Source organism: Camelina sativa, chromosome 15 (assembly GCF_000633955.1).
Source record: "Camelina sativa cultivar DH55 chromosome 15, Cs, whole genome shotgun sequence".
In the NCBI taxonomy this organism is placed as follows: Eukaryota; Viridiplantae; Streptophyta; class Magnoliopsida; order Brassicales; family Brassicaceae; genus Camelina; species Camelina sativa.
In genome coordinates this window covers 16,048,035-16,066,746 of record NC_025699.1, presented here as the reverse complement: position 1 = coordinate 16,066,746, position 18,712 = coordinate 16,048,035, and the positions used below count along the sequence as shown (strand labels likewise).

At 34.2% G+C, this 18,712-nt stretch overlaps 2 protein-coding genes across 2 annotated transcripts; both read left to right on the top strand.

Annotated features, from left to right (window-relative positions):
- On the top strand, positions 1,279-1,697 carry LOC109129277 (CLAVATA3/ESR (CLE)-related protein 19-like). Its single transcript, XM_019237104.1, has one exon. It carries the CDS (start codon positions 1,348-1,350, stop codon positions 1,573-1,575), a length of 228 nt encoding a protein of 75 aa, XP_019092649.1. The 5' UTR covers positions 1,279-1,347; the 3' UTR covers positions 1,576-1,697.
- On the top strand, positions 14,169-18,412 carry LOC104746917 (receptor-like protein kinase 2). The gene is made up of 2 exons (XM_010468465.1): positions 14,169-17,351; positions 17,630-18,412. Exons 1-2 carry the CDS (start codon positions 14,450-14,452, stop codon positions 18,157-18,159), a joined length of 3,432 nt encoding a protein of 1,143 aa, XP_010466767.1. The 5' UTR covers positions 14,169-14,449; the 3' UTR covers positions 18,160-18,412.

Sequence of the window (18,712 nt, the reverse complement as noted above, 5' to 3'; positions counted from 1 at the left end):
CAGACATAGCTTGACACTGGTACGACATGAGGGGTGATACAGAGAGTCTCGACTTTTTACTTTCCCCTTCTCGAGAAGAGCATATTAGTGCATACCATTTTTGGGCTAATGGGCTTATCTTGGACCCTAAGTCCACTAGGGAAAACCCTAGGATCCAAGAGAGAAGCACCATGGGAGTTGGTTCTGTCGGCCGCCCGAGTTTAGCGGAGATGGCTGCGGTGCAGGGATGTTCTCCGGTGAATGAAAGCTCGGCGGGGGTAGTTGGTGGCCGCGGCAGAGGTCGTCATTAATGTCTAGGTCCACTGGGGAAAATCCTAGATTTTGAACCGATTGACAAGATGAACAGAGACTGTGACAGTTGCCCGAGAAAAACAGAGAAGGAAGCATCTCCGGTGAGTGACAGAGCGGTGGGAACAACTGGTGCCTTCGGTTTAATTCGACGACAAGATCTAGGTCCACTGGGGAAAACCCTAGATTCTCGATGGATTGCCGTAGAGAGGGATGGGTCGACTGGCTTCCCGAGATTTGCGAAGAGAGACTCTCCGGTGAGTGGTAGCACGGCGGGAGCATTCGATGGTCATGGTTTGGATCGGGAGAGATTTTTATAGGGTTATATAAAGTTTTAAAAAGGGGAAAAATTGAAGAAAAAACTTGAAGTAAAACAACAAAAGGGGCCAGAGAAAAGCTGAGTAGGAAAGGAAACGGTTTGATTCCGACGCCGGCGAGCAACAGCTTCACCGGCGTCGGAAGGTGAGGTTGGGGGAGTGTCCTCGATAGTTGTGCCTGGGAGGATATTAGCTACCAGTTTTTCGTAAAAATTCGCCTCTATGTCTAAAATAAAGAGAGACCAGTAAGTGGTCACAAATCTATGACAATTCGTCGTCCGTAGTGAATCGTAAATGTTTAGACCTCATCAATGGAAGCAGAATGTTTGGGTTTGATTCATTAGAGAGAAAAACTATTTATTGTGTTCAATTATAACTTGTCGGCTTTATAACTGTTACCATAAATGTGTCCACAGGCTCACTTAATGAGGCTGTGACTTGTATGAATCTTCAAATCAAAGACATAAGTAAAAAGACCTTTTTACATAGTGAACCGAGGAAAAAAGGAACATGCATGATTTCCACATAATTACCTAATTATTCATATATAAGCTAAAATATGGTTTTATTTAGTTACATGTTTCATTTTTTTTTTAATGCACCGTAGCTTATATATAAATATATTCACTCTAATTCTCTTTGCCTTTTTATCAAACGTCGCTATTTATAACAATCTAACTTTTGCTTCCCTTCATTCCCATTATATCCTCATCAAACAAACAAAAACGACCAAAACTAGGAAATGAAGATGAAAGGTTTCATGATATTGGCTTCTTCTCTCCTTATTCTTGCCTTCATTCATCACTCAGAATCAGCTTCAATGCAGAGTTTACTGATGAAGAATGGATCATATGAAGAAGAAGAAGAACAAGTTCTAAAGTATGACTCCATGAGAACAACCACTAACTCTTCGGCTTTGGACTCAAAACGAGTAATTCCCACGGGTCCAAATCCACTTCATAATAGGTAACTTTGGACTCAAAACGAGTAATTCCCACGGGTCCAAATCCACTTCATAATAGGTAACTTTGGTAACTGAAGAACAAGATATGCTATGTGTATATGTATCTTCTTTTGTATTACAATGTTGAATATATAAGGAACCTAATTAAGTTTGATTAACTACTTGCAATTGCTATTCTTAATTTTCCTTTTCGACGCTTCTTTTTTATACTTGTTTTTTGAAGTGATTTAAGGATACCATATATTTACATACAAGAATTATACGTACGTGTATTTGACAACAACAAAAACAGTATATGTGTATATTAATATGTATATACATGGTTGTAAAATAAAACAAGATTATAAAGATAATTAGGAGGAGGTTGACATTTCAATTAATCTTTTGAATTTGTTATTGTGCATAGACTATTGGACTTTTTGGGGCAGAAGTTTCTGAAAATGCAATTAAATCCACTTATGTCAGAAGAAGCTCACTTTATAGTTAATACTTAGTGTCTGTCTCCCAACTCCTATCTTGTCTATTCTTTTCAAAAAAAAAAAAAAAACTAATGTGTGTTTTACCCAGATGGATGTAGTATCTTCACTTTCTGGTATGATCACTTAATTATCATGAGATCGATGAAAATAATTTTTGATTTAGCCATATCGAACTCAAGTCTTACCAAAAGAACCAAGACCCAGCTGAATGTTAACTAAGGTTTTTCAGTTTTACTGATTCCACATACTACTAAGTACTAACAAACCATAATTGATATTTGATACCTTTAATCAAACCAAATACTCTCTCCGTTTCATAATATAGGATGTTTAAAGAATTATTTTTGTTTCATAATATAGGATGTTTCCAACTTTCTATGCAATTTTTAGATTAATTTTATACTCTCTCCGTTTCAAAATATAAGATGTTTTAGCCAAAGCACGCATAATAAGAAATGTTTACTTTTAAAAAGTTGAACCAATAAGAAACAAGACTGCATAAAATAAATAATAAGAAAATGTAAAAGTAGTCTAAAAGTTGCCTCAAAAATGGAAAACATCTTATATTATGAAACAAGCAAAAACCTCTAAAAGATCCTATATTATGAAACAGATGGAGTATTTTATATTATGCAGTCTTGTTTATGATTAGTTAAACTTTTTAAAAATAACTATTTATTAAAATACGTATTTTAACAAAAACATCTTATATTTTGAAATAGAGGGAATATTAGCTAATTAAACTCAAATTTTAAGCGTTAGTAATATTAAATTAACTCAAGGCATACAAACAAAAACAATCACTTTCAGTTTGATTTCTGTAATTCTTGTTTTCTAAAAGGCAAGAAAATCTAGAAACTGAAACTATACTAGAGTACGACGTTTTGTAACCAAACCAGAAAGCAAATCACTTTGATTTTTTTTTCTATATATAATTACAATCAGGAGTTATCCTAAAAGCTTTCTAAATTCAAAGACTAATTTCCTGGGGCCGGAATTTTCTTCCCTTTACCACTGGACCAAGGCGACTTGATTAAATCACTTTGATTCATTCCTCATCTATCAGTTTCTTGACCTCTCTACAACGACTTGGTCATGTTTGCGGGTAACTGTTTCTGATCGTATTTGACTTGGCTGAACCTAGGATCCGTGATGAGATTGTAAGTATTGATGTTGAGGTAGATTCTCAGCATGTGTTCGTGTGTCCAAAAGAATCAATCAGTGCGGTGAGCTAGTAAATGAAGGCACTCGGGCACGTTTCTCTGGAATAAATTCAATACCCAACTTTAGTTTCTTGTTTGCTTTAATTTGTCGGGCCTAATTATCGCTTCGTGTGTTTCATCGGATGAGAAGGTGGTGCATCTTGGGCATGCATATGGCATTATTCTTGGAACGTATAATACGTATTATTTGCAGAGATTGTATTGCATGTGTTATGCATTATTTGTTTAAGAAAGGCAAGTTAGTTGGATCAGTCTTATATATCCTTCTAAATACCTCGAAATATCTAGAAACATAGAGATTTCTTTCTTGTCAAACAAAAAAAAAAACAGAGATTTCAAATAGGAGTAATTGTTAGAGTCCCTACGACTCTATCTCTATGAAAGGCGTGTTACTTAGCCCGAGTCTTAGGGGGTGTATTGAAACCATGATTTTGGAAGATTTGATGGGATTTAGAAAATTTGGAATTTTGAAAGATTTTAGGGAAGTTGGTATGATTTATTGTAAAATTCTTTCAAATCCCACATAAAACCATGAGATTTGGATTTCTCTATTTTTAACTAAACAAATCCCACCTAAATCCTCCAAAATCTCAAAAATCATTAAAATCCAAATCCACAAACTATTTTGAATAACAGTGGATTTTAAAGTAGATTTTTAAATCATCAGTTCAATAACAGTGAATTTTAATAGATTTTTTTAAATACATGATTGAATAACATAGGATTTGTAAGTTTCACACAAATCACTTAAAATGTCAAGTTGAATACACCTCCCTTAAACGAGGAATTTAGAGGTTATTTCCGTGGGCGAACTTGACTTCTTGAGGCTATATGACCACTATTTTAGGAAGTGTTTTCATATCGGGCAAAGTGTTGGAGGTAGATTCATTCCACTCACAATTAATAAAAAGAGATATTAAAAAAAAAAAAAACTGAATGAATATAGAATGAGAAAAATGTCGTAAAAAACATGAAGTATAGAATATGCTTTCTTATTGATTTCACAAAGACAATACAATCAAATATACACATACGAGAGACAGCTAAACCTAACGTGTCTATTAACTGCATAGTATATATACAAGTCATTAATATAACATATGGCCTAATAGAATTTACATAAATCCAAACATGGTATATATAATCAACATTTTGAACGTGCAATCGTTTTTGTAAAATAAGACAAAAGTAATTTCGTTGCTACTTCGTAATTTTGATGTAGAATCTATCAACTATCAAGTATCAAGTATTCCGAAACGGAAAGTTATAGGCAGCGTTATTTATTAAGTATCTTTTATCATGCACTTATTACAGTCACTCAATCAGTAATCAATTATGGAAAACCATTCTTCAGTTGTCATTTAATGCTGTGGTCGTATTTATTGACTAGAGTATCAATTCTCTGATTCTTAACAATTTGAAGTTCAAACCAAGAAAAAGAAACATCTGATAATAAAAATCACTTAAGATAAGTGTATTTATCAAAATATAATAGTTGGGCCTCTGTCCCACTTATCCACTTATCATAAAGAAAATTTGTTGGGCCGCCATCAGCATGAATTGAATTAAATAACAACAATTTTTAGTTACCATTTTCATTGTCCCTCTATCTTGATTGATTCGTATGTCTCTCTTAGACGCTTACTAATTAAGTAATTATCATGTTATTCTAATATTCTATCATGGTCACGTATTACTCTTTCACTTAAACAAAGAGCTACGGAACTTTACTCTACATCATTTCTAACATTTTACGGAGAAAAACGGCTTTTACATACCTGGACAATTTCAATATGTTCGATTTATATATCAGACTATTGACTGTGCGAAAACATACATAGACTTTAAAAATTTTGAATTTCATACCCGAACTTATAATTTTGTGCTATAATATACAAAAACGTGATTAATAAATAACTCTGTTAATCTCGCCGTTACGCCAATCTGACGTAGAATCCACGTGTACAGAAAATATCAAACGACGTCGTTTTAATCAAATTAAAATAAAAAGATGTAACAAGCTAGGCTCGAACCAGCAAAAAGTTAGAACTAGCAACCTCTCTTTAACCATTGGGACACAACAATTTATTAGAAAATCTATTAGAATATACCGAAACATTTATATTTTTATTTCTCTTCTTCTCTTTCCATGGCTGGCACATACAGATTGTTCAACAACAACAATGGCGAAAATAACTTACTTCACCGCCGAATCCATGATTGTCATAGCCATGAGTTCCTGAGTAGTACCAAACCTAACCATGACGACGAGTTTGACGCCGACGTCTAAACAAACAGCGAAGAAGGAAAATAGTTGTCTGGCTTTATCGCAACCCAACTCAGAAACGAGAGTAAAAACACCGCCGGAGACAATCACGATGAAATTGGCAACGCCAGAACCATAATCGTTCTCCTCAGCCTTGAAATCCTTCAAAATTCATAATCTGCAATTGGATCAATAAACTAAAACTCAAATCTAGATACATCACCATAATCATTAAATCACTTACTTCGCCGTTGTCTAATTTCTGAATTCATTTTCTGGGTCTAACCAGTTTTGATCAAATTCAACTAGGTTTGGATCAATTTTAGGAATTTTTGATTTCATACTTGTTGAATTAAAGCTTGTCTTTTTAATGGTTGTTGAAAAGTTTTTGTCTTTTTTTTTTATAATGATGTTGACAGCTTGTTGAATAGAAGTTTTGTTCGCCATTTTTGTTGTTGTTGAATAACCTTTTTCACGAGCCAGCCATGAAGAGAGAAGAAGAAGAAGAGAAGAGAAGAAGAGGAAGATAGAGATGCCTATATAGGCAACTGTTGTTCATCATATTTCAAAAAATGGTCTCGTCACAGTTGTTAAGGAGTTCTTATTAGATTTAAGCTTCAGCAGTTTGAGCCTAACTTGTCACATGTTTTTGTTTTTTAAAAAACAACCAAGACGACGTCGTTTTATTCAGTCTACACACATGGAATCCACATCAGCGTGACTTAACGGTGAGATTAATAGTGTTAAGCATTAAACACGTTTTTGTATGTTTACGCACAAAATAAAAAATTCATGTATGAAATTCAAAAATTTTAAAGTCGATGTATGTTTTTGCACAGTCAATAGTCCGATGTATGAATCGAACACATTAGAATTTTCCAGGTATGTAAAAGCCGTTTTTCCCATTTTACGGTAACATCAACTGTACTATCAAGTGTGGGGTAGAATAACAAAAAAAAAAAAAAGAGAATCCACCAAAAAAGTGATTGTGGTCAAATACAAAATCGCAAGAGAATCCAAAGATAGAACAGAAGATGGTGCTTCTCATGATGTTGCCTATTATATACAGAGAGAAACATCTAATAAGATTCGTAACCTTTGACATTTTTACATGGCTTGTCAAAGTCCATGCGTGCATGTTCTTTAAGCTTTCATTTCCCGCCTGTAAATCTACCAATTGCTCTTGAATCTATTCTTGATAGAACAAAATCGGTAATACTTATCTAACCGCCGTAATTTTAAAATGTACATCTCTTTTTTTTGTGACAATAGATATCTTCAAAAGATTTGCTTCTTGTGGGTCGTGATATCTTACCATTGTTCCTATTATCTAGACGAGTGTCAATTCCGTTCCTCTTTCCTCTTTCCAAAATGATTATGCAGATAATCACCTGATATATATACTTTGTTTCCATCACTACTTTATGATATATCATGGTTTTTAGGTGTTTTTAGTCATGATATAAGTCTTATTTATAGAGTCTTTTTGGTGTTAGAGTTTTATTGAGTCTTTATAGGGTCTAGCATGGATGGGAGCATAATGGAGCTAAATATGAGGATTTGGAGCACAATCAAGCATTGAAGCTGAGTTGTGAAGTTGGAAGACGAGTTCAGAGCTATGCATCGATCGATGCAGATGATAGTGTCGATCGATGCAGCATCCAACAGAAGAATTGGATGTTTTCCCACAAGTTTTGAAAATTTACAAAGCTGCCCCAAAGTTTTTCATATTTGCATCATTAGTCCATGGACGTGTTTAGAAATATAAATAGGATTTTTGTGTCATTGTTTAGACCTAAACTTTATTTTTCCCTGCAACTTTTTTGAAAGAACCCTGAGAGATTTTTAGAGAGCTTTTGGAGAGAAGAATCAAAACTCCTTCAGAGAAGATTCAGAACTCATTTTCTTCTTCTTTTAATCTCTTAATGCTATCTATTTTATTCATGATTTGTGTTCTTACAATTATGTCTGAGTAGATCTGCTTGTTAGGTTTAGGGTTTCTCATTAGGGATTTCATGGATTGTTAGATTGATTTATTGTTTGGACTCATTATCTTTCTTGTTCTTCACCATAGTTTTTTTTTAATGCTAGATCTTTGATTAGTCATCTAGATTTAGATCTTAAGATTATTGATTGATATAAGAATATAATTGATTTTCCTGACAAAAACTTTTGGTGAGCAAAATTACTTTTTGCAAAGAGATTTGAATTAGTGATTTTGTGAACTTATCTAAACTTGATTTTATTGCTGATTTTTAACCTAGAATTTTACAAAGAGATTTGGATTTTCTGATTTTAAATTTAGATAATATTTACAGTGAGAACTGATTTATTTTACAATTGTGTTTAGAGTTCAAGAACATTGCTTAATTATTGAATCATGTTTGCTTAATTAATTGATCTGATTTTCTATGATTTCTTGAGAATTTCCCTAGGTCTAGCGTTTATTTTTATTGATTTACAACTCTTTTAAATTCTGTTTTTGCATTGCTATTTAAATTACAATTTTGGTTTAGCATAATTAAAAGATTATTAAATCTATTGTGTAAATCTGGAGTCTTTGTGGATTCGATCCCTAAGTACTACAATTGATCTCTTAATTTGAGAGAGTGGCTCTAGGGTAAATTTGAGCATATCACTTTATATGAAATATTTAATCAATAACTACATAATCTCTTAGCCAGATTGTCTATATATGTAACCGATTTCACTTACACTTTCTCCAAATTCAAAGCTATGAATAACACAATATCAAACAAAACAAAATCACAATACTTCACAAAGTTATAACCTCGTGCTTTTTACATTTTATCGTAACAGCAACCAACAGATGATAAAAGCCGGTTGGAAAGAGCTCTTAATTAAGCCATGTGTGAAAGCTTTCGGTTGATAAAGTTTTTCTTGCTACATTACGTAATTGACAAAGAAAACATGAAAATTGATTAACGCAACCAAAAAATAGTAAGGCATCAACTTATTAATAAACGCGTCTTAAGTTCCTCGTTTTAGGTTCCTATGGTGCCTTTTAATTCCTTAATGCTTGCTTGCTCCATCATAAAGTGTGTATACAATGTATAATAATGTAAAACGCAAAATGCATTCTTCTAGTTCGTTGTATGTAGCTTAACATCTATATTAGTAGACATTCATCTTTACATCGACGACTCAATTAGAAGAATTCACCTACCTATAGGTATACTATATAAATGATACCATAAGAAAGTCAAGTGACTTCTCTAGTCATGGACGGTTAAGAACATGCCTTACAATTTTGTGTGAATTTAGCATTATCATCACATCAATGCTTTTTTATTTTGTATTCTTGCTTGAAGTGTCCAACGTGAGATTTTGAAATGATCTCTAAAGTTTATTTTAATTATTTAATTTTGTGGATGAAGGTTTGTCAGTAATCCCTAAAGATGATTTCATGCGAAAAATCTTATATAGTAAAATAAAATTTTAATAAAATTCAAGATTTGAGAAGCTGACACATGTCATTCTATATTCAACTTTAATATATAAAGTCTATTAATTTTATTAAGTTATTAATTAAAAACTCATTAAAGATCTATTTTAAAGACATAGAGAATAGTTATACAGTATTAAAAATGAATTTATTTCATATTTCTTATTCTTTTATTTATAATGTATTAAATGTTTAAAAGGAAGATGAAAAATCACATGAAACTTGAGAACTTTGTGTTAAAATATTATATGAATTTTTTTCAATGAACGAACAAAATGCTAACGTGACAATAAAAAAGTGATAGTATGATATTTGAGAGTCTATATTATTTGTTATAAAAACACATACATAAGATTATTTTACTTATATTATGTTTAAAGTTTACATATGTTTTGCTTATTTTTTTCTAAGTTACTTTTTTATATTAAAAATATATGTAAGATATCTATATGAAACAATATATATAAGATATTACATACATACAAAATTTTATCGATAAAATTAGTGAAAAATACTTAAGTATATATAATACGTTTTTAGTTTTATGATAGAAAATCTTTCAAAGTTTTACACCAGTTATATTAAACTTTCAGTAACAAAAAAGTAAAATGTAATATATATATATATATATCTATTATAATCACAAATTAAATAAAAAAATATGAACAACTAAATACATTATCCATGTATCACGTGGACAACGATCTAGTACAATAGAAAAGAAAGAATAACACATAATATTAAGGCAGAAATGGAGGTGGCTCGTCAACTGGGAATCGTAACTAAGGATACACAAGAGTATGGAATCTGGATGGGGACGGGACTCATTGTACGAGGTACGTTGATGGTGATAGTATTAATATATTTGGGTCAAGTGATCAACCACAATTCTCTCTCTTACTGCGCTGATGGTCTTGTTGATGTTGTCTCGGGTTCCACTGCCATTACCATTTCCAAGAACCATTTCACACACCACTATGAGCTGAATCAAACAGCTAAAAGCCCTTTTCTTATTATTACAAAACTCGGTTTTCTTGATCACGACATTGTTGGGGCAGGTGATGTTGCTAGGCCACGATGATTGGTTCATCCGAAACAAGTTGATGCAAGTGACCATTGCGTACAACCATTTTGGAGAGGGGCTCAAACAAAGAATGCCAAGGTAAATCTACAATGTTACATATTGTGTTTAATTGGGCTTATTACTTGCAATACAAGTTAAGCAAGACTTTGAGTATATTCATGCGCAGGTGCAGGCATGATTACATACACTGGGAAATGTATGCCATTGGAGGAAGTGCAAAGCCAACTATAATCAGTCAAGGCAATAGATATGCTGCTCCTAAAAAACGGTTTGCCAAGGAGGTTCAACTCTTCCGTATTTTTGCTTGCTTATAAACAGAGAAAATGTATCTTTAATTAAGTAATTCCAAAATTTGAAACTGGACAGGTGACAAAAAGAGTAGGCACAGAAGAAATGAGTGGAAAAAGTGGAACTGAAGATCAGAAAATGACATTCTAGTGAATGGAGCGTTTTTCACACCATCAGGGGATGGAACATCAGCAAAAAAAGCACATGCCTTAAGCTTACCAGCTAGATCAGCCTCAATGGTGGACTCAATCACTGCTACTGCAGGTGCTCTTGGTTGCCGCAGAGTAACATATCACTCTTTCAAACCATTAGTAGTTTAAGTATACAAAAAAAAAAATCTAACCCCTTTCACACATTTGATATCCAAAATGTTCTCATACTTTTTATAAAATTAAATTCAAATGAATTTATGATAGACTAATTTAAGATAAAAAAACAAGATGGTATGATATTTGAGAGTCTATTTTATTTGTTATCAAAACATATATATAAAAGAGTTTTACTTATGTTTTGTTTATATTTTACATGTGTTTTGCTTATTTTTTTGTTAGATTACATTTAAAAAAATATATATATATATACATATATGTAAGATATTACGTAAATGCAAAATCTTATCGGTAAAATTAGTTGGAAAATTCTTAATTATATGTAATATGTTTCAGTTTTATGATGTTAGAAAAAGGGTGATATTAGATACTAAATATGTAAATCATGATGAATATATTTAAGGAATTTTAGCAACATAGAATTTGTTGCTTTATCTACTGTTTTGGAAAATAAAATGTTTATTATAACAAGATGAACAAGATTTTATTGTGGATAATAACTATATATATTCAACATTTAAAAGAACCAAAAATATGAAATATATATATATATATATATATACATGCATGCTTGGGTAACCATCTAGTCTGATATAAAGTTAAGGACAGTTGATTGCTTGATATGTTGTTTTGTTCTTTCATTTCTGTTCCATTTGTATACTAGTAGATTTAGCACGGCTAAGATAGGCCCATCAGTAGCCAATTGTGTTTTGTCAGTTTAAGACTACATTATTGGTCCTAAGTACACCCACAAGGCCACAAACTAATTCTGAACTTAGTGTCCGTTAGAATATCATAATGCATGTGAATCCAAAGTTTGATTGATATATTCCCTCAAAAAGTTTAATTAGTACGTGTCGTTTTCCAAAATACGAAAAACAATCATATTATCTTAAACATAATAAGTATATAATCTTTAATTAACTTGATTTTCTTTTAAAATTTTGAGGGAGTAAGTAAGTGGTAATGTTAAAAAAGAAAAGAACATTTTGGGAAAATAAACAAAAACATGGAGAGATTCCCACAAGGAGAGACTCTCGAGGCAAAGACCCTTGAAACAAGGCAACACTTCCTATTTCTTTATTTCTAAAACTGCGCCGTTTAAGACTCTTATGGTCTTACTTTCTTTTATTGTCTTTGTTTACTTGTAATAATGGCTCATGGTGCGCTAATTATTTATGCACTTTGCCTACTTTGTTTCGTCTTTTTGAAAGTACATATGATAGAGAAAATATTTCAATGTCCTTCATGTGCCGGTAGCTAAAACATAATTTATCTCTCGATGCTAAAGGAATAAAGGATCATAGTTCACATTCTGCATACACACTTATTTTTACCTTGGCTAATTTTTGTTTGGAAAATATGACGTAGAAATAAACTAGTCGTTGGTATTTGGTAATAAGGAGAAAAAGAGTAGAATAAGGGATTAAAGTAAACTAAAGGGAGTTAAAAAAAAGAGATCAAAGTAAACTAAAGGTAATGATAATTAGAGTGAAGAATTAGGGTAGGTGAGAATGAGTGTGGCTCGTTGTGGTCACGTGAGGCATCCTCAAAATCAGGGATTGTTGTTTTGTCCTCTACACTCCTATACCTAAACCCACCCATCCTTTGCTTTTCTTTTTTCTTCTCCTTTCTTTATTAATCCACAAGTCTTATTACTAAAAGCTTTAGAATTTGCTTAACCCATCTCTTAGTGTGATTTTTATGTATACTATTACTAACTAATAGAGCAATATTTTATTTATAATTTTGTAATGTTATTTTAGTAAGTTTTCTATCATAACTATCTTCCTTTTTGCATACTTTTTGGTCAATTGTTTTATATTTAATTATAAGCTTTTAAAATTGCTACTATAGTATTTATTTTAAATATAGAAATATAGAAATTTGACTACAAATCAAGCTAAATCTTAAAATATGTATAGAGAGAAAGGGGTGACTGAAACTCGGAAAGGAAACAAAATTAACACAAAATTACTTTTAATGAATTTATATCTCAGTTGTTGTATACACGTTGTTTCAAGATCAACTAGATCTTTGTGAAAAAAAAATCATTGGATCTAGCAAAGGGTTCAAAGTCTAGTCGTCTTATTTCAAACGATTCTCATGTTTATTTAATTTACATCAACTAAATTAATTGCAAAAGCACCCGATGGACATAATTAAACAACAAAAAAATCATAATTTTGTTTTCTTCGTGATTGTAGGAAATGGACCAAATGACAGATCCGAGAATCCCATGAGCATAGTTGGTGAAATCTCGGTTTATCGAATGTACTGAGTCCCATTGTTACCTCAACCTTTGTCTACGGTTCCTAAGTAAATTAAACTCAAAATATTATATATATTTTTTTTATGAATGTAAAATTTATTCAACCAAAAAACCTTATTACAATATATGTATCTTTTAAATCAAATGTTTTGAAATTTTTAATAAATTTTAGCTGAAAGAAAACAAAACACAAAAAAATTAGCTTCTTAAGTCGAACCAAACCCGAAAGCCGTCTTCAAACTAAAAACCAAATGTTGTATTTTTTGTACAGGTTATATATTTGTTTTATGCATATATATTAGGAGAAAAACAACCAAACATTACGTTTTCTAATTAAAAGCTTAAATGATGTTGATTTTATATGCGCTTATTGTGGAGTGACGTTACCTTCGTTTCTTTTGGCTTTGGAATGACTTGATAGTCTATATTTCAATGACTCAGTATGTGAGCTTATGATGTTGTTCTGTCTAGTAAGAGAGCGATACACTTTTTTGTACATCTACTTTCAAATACCATTAACCTTTTCTCTTTCTCATTTAGATTGCATTTCAGTTCGAAGTTTTATATTTTTATTTGTTTTACTAGCAGTCAAGAATATAACAATTATAGAATTAGTATATTTCAATATGCTACTAGAGTATTAAAATATCAAAGTTAACCTACTCAAGTAAAAACAAAGGGAATAAAAATGAATCACCGATTCAACCACGCACTTGCTTGGGGTTTGAGCAAACGCAGTTTGGATAAAATAACAAAACAAAATATTTTATTTTAAGCAATCTTAATTCGAGAATATAAAAATACATATACCCATAAATAGAGGGTTAATAGTGGGTTCAGTAAAACAAGAGTGTATTAAACTGTTTGAACCTCGATACTCGTTAATATTGTAAACAAAAACGACTACTAACTAAAAGTACTATTAATTGAACTTTATTTGGCTTAAAAATTACTTTTAAACATCTTAACTAAGGCTATTTCGTTTAGTTAGATATGTTTCAACTCTTCACGCAATGTATCCAATCCGAGAAAATGAATATATGTATGTATCGTATTAACAGCAATATTACAAAACAACATACGAAAATAGTATAAAATACTAGTAGTAAGTAAAGAAGAGATAGGGCATAATAGGTGAGGTGGCGAGGAGGTGGGGTGGTGCAGTTTTGGTGATCTCAAGGCATTGTGTTTCCCTATTTTCCTTTGTACTCTTTCTCCTCTCTTAAATCACCACACCGCTATTTTAATTAATTTTCTCTCTCTCGTTCTCTCCCTTTAAGGATTTGATAAAACACAATACAAGTATTAGAAGAACTTAAACCCCTCTTATGTTATCTTCCTAAGCTTGAGTTTAATTCAAGCAAGAAACAGATTTCGAGAGAGAGTGAGCACAGAGATAGAGAGAAGAAGGGCACCGAACCCTAAATGGGTCTAAACCCGAGATTTTAATCTTCTTTTCGGATTTTGAGGCAAATGTCTCTTCATTCCTTAATCTTCTCCTCCTCCTCCTCTTCTTCTTCATTTCTCTTCTCTTTCTTCTTCTTCATCCTTTGTGTCTCTCTCTCTGATGCAGAGCAAAACCCGGAAGCTTCTATCCTCTACTCATGGCTTCACTCTTCTTCTTCTCCTACACCTTCATCTCTTTCTCTCTTCAACTGGAACTCCATAGACAACACTCCTTGCAACAACTGGACTTTTGTCACATGCTCTCCTCAAGGTTTCGTCACCGACATCGTCATTGAATCTGTCCCTCTCCAGCTCTCCTTGCCTAAGAATCTCCCGGCGTTTCGTTCTCTCCAGAAACTCACTATCTCCGGCGCTAATCTCACCGGAACTTTGCCGGAGAGTCTCGGCGACTGCCTCGGTCTCACGGTTCTTGACCTTAGCTCTAACGGTTTAGTTGGTGACATTCCTTGGAGTTTAAGCAAGCTCCGTAACCTAGAAGCCCTAACCCTCAACTCTAACCAACTCACCGGAAAAATCCCACCGGACATCAGCAAATGTTTGAAGCTCAAGAGCCTAGTTCTCTTCGACAATCTTCTCACCGGAACAATCCCGCCGGAGCTAGGGAAGCTCTCTGGTCTCGAAGTGATAAGAATCGGAGGAAACAAAGAAATCTCCGGCCAAATCCCACCGGAGATAGGAGATTGTTACAATCTAACAGTACTTGGTTTAGCCGAGACGAGCGTCTCCGGAAACTTGCCTTCTTCCTTAGGTAAGCTCACGAAGCTACAAACACTCTCGATTTACACAACAATGATAAGTGGAGAGATTCCTTCAGATTTAGGGAACTGCTCTGAGCTTGTTGATCTCTTCTTGTACGAGAATAGCTTGTCTGGTTCAATCCCTCAAGAAATCGGAAAGCTAACGAAACTAGAACAGCTGTTTCTATGGCAGAACAGTCTCGTTGGTGGTATCCCTGAAGAAATAGGAAACTGCAGCAATCTCAAAATGATAGATTTGTCTTTAAATCTCCTCTCTGGTTCAATTCCAAGCTCCATTGGTCGTTTGTCTTTTCTTGAAGAGTTTATGATCAGCGACAACAAATTCTCTGGTTCCATACCAACTACAATCTCGAATTGTTCGAGTCTTGTCCAGTTACAGCTTGATAAGAATCAGATATCTGGTTTGATACCGTCTGAGCTTGGAATACTCACAAGGCTTACTCTGTTCTTTGCCTGGTCTAATCAGCTAGAAGGAAGCATCCCTCCTGGTTTAGCAGACTGTACTGATCTCCAAGCATTGGATTTGTCACGTAACTCGCTTACCGGAACAATCCCTTCTGGTTTGTTTATGCTAAGGAACCTCACAAAGCTTCTCTTGATCTCAAACTCTCTCTCTGGTTTTATACCTCAAGAGATTGGTAACTGCAGCTCTCTGGTGAGATTGAGGTTAGGTTACAACAGGATCACAGGAGAGATCCCTTCTGGTATTGGCTCGCTTAAGAAGCTAAACTTTCTCGATTTTTCGAGTAATAGGCTACATGGGAAGGTCCCTGATGAGATTGGAAGCTGCTCAGAGTTACAGATGATTGATCTCAGCAATAACTCTCTTGAAGGTTCTTTGCCTAATCCGGTTTCTTCTCTCTCCGGTTTACAGGTTCTCGATGTTTCGGCTAACCAGTTTTCAGGCAAGATTCCAGCGAGTTTGGGACGGCTTGTGTCGCTGAACAAACTAATCTTGAGCAAGAACTTGTTCTCCGGATCAATACCTACTTCTTTAGGTATGTGTTCAGGGCTTCAGCTTCTTGATCTTGGAAGCAATGAGCTCTCTGGTGAGATTCCTCCAGAGCTTGGTGATATTGAGAATCTTGAAATCGCGTTAAACTTGAGTAGCAACAGACTCACAGGGAAGATTCCTTTAAAGATTTCGTCTCTCAACAAGCTCTCGATTCTTGATCTCTCCCACAACATGCTTGAAGGAGATCTTGCTCCACTTGCCAATATTGAGAACCTCGTCTCTCTTAACATCTCTTACAATAGCTTCTCTGGTTACCTTCCAGATAACAAGCTTTTCAGACAATTATCTCCTCAAGATCTTGAAGGAAACAAGAAACTCTGTTCTTCTTTAACTCAAGATTCTTGTTTTCTCACCTACGGAAAAGGCAATAGACTTGGAGATGATGGTGATTCTTCTCGTACAAGAAAGCTTAGGTTAACACTCGCCCTTTTGATCACCTTGACGGTTGTGTTGATGATTCTTGGTGCAGTTGCGGTTATCCGAGCAAGGAGGAATATCAATAACGAAAGAGATTCAGAGCTTGGAGAGACATATAAATGGCAGTTCACACCATTTCAGAAGCTGAACTTCTCGGTGGATCAAATCATAAGATGTTTAGTTGAACCAAATGTGATCGGTAAAGGATGTTCAGGGGTAGTTTACCGAGCTGACGTGGACAACGGCGAGGTTATAGCCGTTAAGAAGCTTTGGCCAGCGATGGTTAACGGTGGTCATGATGAGAAGACCAAAAACGTTAGAGATTCGTTTTCAGCAGAAGTTAAGACGCTTGGGACTATTAGACACAAGAACATAGTTCGGTTTCTTGGATGTTGTTGGAACCGAAACACGAGGCTTTTGATGTACGATTACATGCCCAATGGGAGCTTAGGGAGTTTGCTTCACGAGAGACGAGGATCTTCGCTTGACTGGGATCTTAGATACAGAATCTTGCTTGGTGCAGCTCAAGGTTTAGCTTATTTACACCATGATTGCCTTCCGCCCATTGTTCATCGCGATATCAAAGCCAACAACATCTTGATCGGTCTAGATTTCGAGCCTTACATTGCGGATTTCGGTTTAGCAAAGCTTGTTGATGAAGGTGACATTGGTCGGTGTTCTAATACCGTCGCTGGATCTTATGGTTACATTGCTCCAGGTATGTTCCTAAATTTTTTATGCTTCTGACTACCAGCCACCAAAGCCGTTATTTAGGGCTCTTGCAATATTTTCTTAAAAATAGGTTCACAATCACAATCAAAGAGACTAGTTTAAGACATATAATTAAGAGTCATATAGTTTTCTTACAGTTTAGTTTCCATTTTATACATAAATACTTTTTATAGTTAGAAATAGAAGTCTAATAGAATCTTTGTATTCTAAGTACTATAATATATGAATTATCTTAGATTGGATTGGTTCCATTTGTTTTTGCAGAGTATGGTTACAGCATGAAGATTACAGAGAAGAGTGATGTTTATAGTTATGGTGTGGTTGTTCTTGAAGTGTTGACAGGGAAACAACCTATAGATCCGACGGTACCAGAAGGGCTTCACTTAGTGGACTGGGTGAGGCAAAATAGAGGTAGCCTCGAAGTTCTCGACTCTTCATTGAGATCAAGAACTGAGGCTGAAGCCGATGAGATGATGCAAGTGTTGGGCACTGCTCTGCTGTGTGTGAACTCGTCTCCAGACGAGAGGCCTACCATGAAAGACGTTGCGGCTATGCTCAAGGAGATCAAACAAGAGCGTGAAGAATACGCGAAAGTTGACTTGCTGCTTAAGAAATCTCCTCCGCCAACAACAACATCAACGCATGAGGAAGGTCGTATGAATAAGATGAACATGACAGCGACCGCCGCTTCCTCTTCTAAAGAGATGAGACGAGAGGAAAGATTAGTAAAGAGCAACAACACTAGTTTCTCTGCTTCGTCTCTGCTTTACTCTTCTTCTTCTTCGATCGAGTGATCTAGCTAGGGCTCTTGAAGGTTACTTGATAGGAAAGCTTTTGTGTGTTGTTTAAGAAATGAGTTTTTTTTCATTGTTATTTAATTACCATATTAAATCTTTAGATATGTGATGTAAAAAAAGAAGAAGAATAGAATGAAAGAAGGCAAGTCAGTAATGATATAGAACTGTGATTAGCAAAGGGTTGTGGACTTGTGACATGAAATTGCACCTTTTTGGATGGTTTGAGATCAATAATTCATGTAGTTTTCTTCCCGGTGTATATTAAGATCGAATAATAGTTATTGTTTACAGTTTTTATCATAAATAAACACATTACCTTCCAAAAATATATTAATATTGATGCATAAAACTATTTTAGCCTTTTAGGTGTATGTGCAACGTGAACATCACTGAAATCACTGACAACTCATTCCAACAAACAAAGATGGGCCCTGAAGAAATGGCTAAGCCCACTGTAGTTTGTCTATTAACTCTATTCTCCAACCGTAACAAAGAAAAAGAACTCCTTCCATGTGCTATGCAACGTACGTATACAGCTCACACTATAGTC